At 33.3% G+C, this 5,328-nt stretch overlaps 1 protein-coding gene across 1 annotated transcript; it reads right to left on the reverse strand.

Annotated features, from left to right (window-relative positions):
• Positions 1-2,933: 2,933 nt before the first annotated feature.
• LOC112589391 (40S ribosomal protein S28-like) lies at positions 2,934-3,157 on the reverse strand. The gene has a single exon (XM_025302479.1). It carries the CDS (start codon positions 3,117-3,119, stop codon positions 2,934-2,936), a length of 186 nt encoding a protein of 61 aa, XP_025158264.1. The 5' UTR covers positions 3,120-3,157.
• Between the last annotated feature and the right edge of the window lie 2,171 nt (positions 3,158-5,328).

Here is a 5,328-nt window from a genome sequence, read left to right on the forward strand (position 1 = left end):
ATGTTTTTTTTACTTATCCCCTATTGTTTGACGCTTTAAATGAGAATATTGATTCCGAATGGCTTTCGAAGCCATAAACATTTTGTGACTCAGAATAAATGTTTCATCGTCTGAATTCAATTACAAATATTTATATAAATATGTGTGTGTAAAGGATAACAATTTTAACGAAAAAAAGAACATGTATATTAAAGTTAAAAAAATGAATTATATTAAAATTTTACATTATCTTATATAATGTTTTTTATAAATAGTTTTATATAATATTAAATATATTAAAGCTTTATTTTCATATTAAAATTTTATATTATTGAAATAAACATCTTTCTGCAAACAGTATAAAAACTTTATTGTCAAACTAAAACCCTTATTGTCTATAAACTATAAATGTAATAAAGAAAAAATAATAGTAAATTAAAAGAAAAGAATAAAATACTGATCAAAATACGGACTAGTTATGTGAAAGATTTTTTTTTTTTAATACTTCAACACAATCTTTGATTATTATTAATAATTCGGAATATGTTGTCTCTCTACTTCTTTCTGCTTCTATAAAGGCACGTAGACATTCATTTCGCTCTTTTTCATTATCCGCAATTTGTTGCATTGCCTTTGCAAACATCTGTAAAAATAAACATAAAAAAAGTACGTTTAAAGCATTGAGTTAATAACACGTTTCTTCCAAAGAAATTATATTCTGAGAATGACAGATAGATCTTATCTCCATACATGAAATTTGGCGTTCGGCTAGGATCGCAAAATCTTCTCTGGCATTGTGCAGTTGTATACCCAATCGTTCACTGTCTTACAAAGAAAGAAAATATTACGTATATAAACTGAGCTGTTATAAAAAAATAGGTATATATCAATAGCAATACTTACTCCTTGTAATTTGGTCTTTTTCGCTCCTTGCTCGAACTTTGCGTTACAGTTGTGAGCCGTTGTGGATCATCAGTTTGAATAGCGGATGGTGGTTCTGTTATTTCACGATGACAATCTGCAGTCTCCACATTTTGAATTTGTGAGTGTGTTTGAATATTATTGAAAGATGACCCTTCTTCAATAACATTTCCCATATCATGTAGCACTTCATAATCTGAAATAAAAAAGTGTAAGGAGTGCTGCATTTATACATTTTCAGAGCAATATTGATTAACACATTCATATAATTTATCGAGACATTTACAATGTATTCAGAAAAAATGTTACTTGTATAATTAACGTCATGTTCTATAATCTCGTTATTTCTTAATGTTAATGACTCTGGAATATCATTTAAAATTCTTTCGTCCCCTGCAGTAAGCAAATGCATTGCTTCTCCCTGAAATAAACATTTAAAAAGCAAATACTGTTTAATAAACATGTACTCAATATTATTTTATGTGCATCACAAACAAAAAAAAAGATTTCAAATTTTTAAGTATGATGAAATAAGAAATTTCTAAATATATTTTAATAAAAATATTCTATATTAGATATATTTTATATTAGAAAAATGATTACAGTTATATTAAAAACTTTTTCACTACCTGTTCCTCTGGAAATGAATCAGGACATTGCACACCTTCCACATAATCTAGTCCTATAAGGCCTAAAATCTTTTTTCTCGATCCGTCAGTGTGATAGGAGGACTACCAATGTTCCCTGTCGTAACTTTATTAGCACGGATTTTAGCAACTTTTTGGGAAACTGCCGTTTTATTATCTCGCCATGTCTAAAGCATGTATTACGAAAATATATCCAACGTAGTTACATCCCAGCAAACACAATATTAGATGTAACATGTTGGTTGTAATTTCCTACTCAACAATATAACTGTTACATAACATATATGTCATATAACAATTATATGTTATTTAGTTGATTAGGAAATTACAACTAACATGTACGTTACATCTAACATTGTGTTTGCTGGCATATTACACATAATATTTTAAATATTATTGACTTACCGATTTCCATGACTTTATATCTTTTGACTTCCCATTTCTTCCCATAGTATTTAAGTGAGCGACTAATTGCTCCCATGACCCTCTTAAATCTGCGTTCCCGTGTAGAGTTTGGAATTTGTCTGTTGCTACATGTGGATGCTGTACAAAATAGTCCACCATATAATCTATTTGTGCTGACGTTGCTTTCGCCTGCCTCTTCTTAATCCCTGTTCCATTTTGTCTGAAAAAAAAATTATTAGCATACGTGTAATAGATTATACCTGAAATTGATTTATTTTATTAAAATTTTGCATACTTATTGTGATATAGAAGCCATTGCGCTTAAGTTATTACAATAAGATATATGACTTATATATAAACTTATATATAAATTTATATTTGTCTCACTGTAACTTATAGTATCGATTCAGTAGTGCAGCGAAAACGAACAGACTTATTAAAATGCTGCTGTTATGAAATAATATTTTTAAATTAATTTATAATTAATTTATGTAAAATTATATTTATAAAAAAATAATAATAATATAATAATATAAAAATATTTATAAAAAAATAAATACACAATTTAATAAGGAGATTTGTGGTAGTTACAACAAAGTACAAGAGACTTAGATAATCTAGCAATTGGTTTCATCCAAGTTTCTTGTCTTTTGTACAATTAACAATAAAATATTTTCATAACTCTCTTGCACTTTTATACTTTAATACTTTGCTGTAGTTATCTCTAACCTTCTTGCTACTTGTTTTATTAAAAAAGGGAAGGAAAGTTTTATTAAAAAAGGAAAAATCAAATAACAGTCAAACAAAATTTCTTTTGTTAATAACTTTTTAATAAATAATAAGTGACAGCTAAGATCTTTCGAGTATTGTTCAAGACAATAATCTTATCAAGATAATAACCTTATCAAATTCAAATTACCTGGCAATGATTTTTTCTACGTCAATCAAAATTGCTGCTCTGGTTATAATCTCTGGTTAGAATCATTTTGCCTCAAACTCAGATTCAAACAAGGTTAAAAGATCACCTTCACGTACCGGACCTTTCATGTTTTGATAATTTGTCGATTTTATTTGCCGGAACTCTATTTTCACTCGTCTGAATTGTCCTTGTGAGTCTGTGCGGCCCAGGATCTTCATAATAAGTTTCAAATCAACTGATTTATCCATAACCTTTTCCACGTGAAATACCAACTTACGAATTTTCCCCCAAAACTTGACATGTATACGTCATTTCCTCTTTTCTTCCCACGCATAACGACAATATTAAATAACGACGTTTCGTTACCACATTCTGCAACGTCAGAGTGTCGCTATTCTGAGTTAGAGAATCGCATAGTCGGTATCAATATCTCGTTACACACGACGAAAGTCGGTATAGTTACCATAACGTCATGTATCGTTATAATTATAACGAGTTACAGAATCCCGCTACTGGTCCTCCTTCATCTCGCAACGCGCGAATTTTGCAATTACTACGTCTCTCTCATCTCAATTGCGAAGAAGCACGGAATATTGAGAAACTAGTATTAAATCACGCTGATAAGTTCCACATTCCCGGTGAAACCTTAGGGATCACCAACGCCGCGCATCATTACATAGTTACAACAGACAATGCCCCGGTTCACGTAAAACAATACAGATTCCCTCCCGTCCATAAAGAAGAGGTAGACAAGCAGGTGACCGATTTACTAAAAGATAATATTATCGAACACTCTACTTCTCCTTATAACTCTCCTTGTGGATAGTTCCTAAGAACCCAGATTCGAATGGAAATAAACGATGGCGCATGGTAATAGACTATCGCCTGTTAAATGAAAAAACTATAGGAGTGTAACGTCTCGCGTCTCCCTAGGGATCGTGATCCGCCTGCTCTCTATTTATTTAGGCCTACCTGCTTACACCGGCACTGCCTGGGATGCCGAGAGCTTTTCCGGACAGATGGTGAAAGGGGGAAATATGGTGATTGTAGGTGATATAAAGATTATGGCTATTTATAGGAATAGAGACTAAACAATTGTTTATTTAACAATGAGACAATATGATAGTTAAAGTGTAATATAAATGAGTGATAATACTTATAGTTATATAATTAATGAATACAAATGTGGTTTACATTATATAGCTGCTGGTAATGAGTTACAATGAAGTGTTGAGAGAATGTACAGTTATCCTGCCCGGTGGAAGTAATGAAGGTGGTACGGTAATTTGCGAGGAGTTCCAGTGAGAGAATAGGACTCCAGTTGGTAAATGTAGGTGGCTGTCTTGTTGAAAGTGTCGTCCTGTGTTAAATCTATCAATTCTATGTCTAGAGTTTCTGTCGTCGAACGCTGTTTAACCAGCCGAGGGTTGCGCGTGTGAGCCCTGTAAGAGCTTGGTAAAGAATGCGAATCCGGAATGAAGTGTCTTTGTGTGGAATGTAATGGACGTGGAGCGTATTTAAATGTGCTTATGAGTCTGTTTTGTAATAAAAACTTGATGTACGATGGAGGAACTAGATCGTGCCCCGTGATATCTTGTATTATACGGGGTTTGGTGGGGTCCATGTGTTGAGACAACAGGGCCGCTCGTCGGCAAGCTTCCTTACGTACCTTGCCTTCTGTTTAACGCCCCCGCGATGTTTATTTGGCATCTAACGGATTGAGTTTAAGAATAACATTTTTGGTCGGACAAGTTAAAATAGCAATTGATAAAATTATTATTGAGTGAAAAGGACTCTTGTGACTTTAGTTATCCGTTGCCAGAGTACTATAAAAGTACTAATAATTAATGCTTACTACCATGCTTTGGCAGGGTTAGGTTATGCGGTTGTAGGAGAAGGATAATTGAGGCGGGTGGCGGCTGTCAGCTGCGCCCCTGAGATTGAAGGATGCTAAGCACTGTACAGGTTATTAATTCACAAGTTAAATTTCCTGATCTTGATGGAAAAGGGGTGGTCTTATGAGTTGGACGGGATGGATAGGATGCTTGAGCCGAGAGGCACCCGTAAGGCGCTCCTCAGTCTGGACAAGGATAGAGGCGGGTAGCTCCAGTAAAGCGCTTCCCCTAAAATGAGCAAGATCTATGCTTAATAATGTAAGATTCAGATTTAATGGTTAATGAACTATAAATTCCTCTGGCAAGAGATGTTATGGCACCAATTGATTTAAGTAACTGAATAAAAAGGACAAAGATTTATGAATGCTTAATATCTTCCTTTCAAGAAAATGCTCGAATAAGAGGAAAAAGGCTGCCGATAAAACAAGGATGCTGCATAAAATTAAAATGCTTAGTAGAAAATATTGAAGGATTGTATGCCGATGCAATGGCATATGTTCGTTGTACAAGAGAATCGGTGATTTTAATGGAATTGTACAATAGCAAGTAACACAGTGAGGTA

This window comes from Harpegnathos saltator, unplaced genomic scaffold (genome assembly GCF_003227715.2).
Source record: "Harpegnathos saltator strain DR-91 unplaced genomic scaffold, Hsal_v8.6 scaffold497, whole genome shotgun sequence".
Taxonomy (NCBI): Eukaryota; Metazoa; Arthropoda; class Insecta; order Hymenoptera; family Formicidae; genus Harpegnathos; species Harpegnathos saltator.

Excerpts from the sequence above, each read along its gene's own strand:
- LOC112589391 (XM_025302479.1), bottom strand. The coding sequence starts at position 3,119 with ATGGATAAATCAGTTGATTTGAAACTTATTATGAAGATCCTGGGCCGC.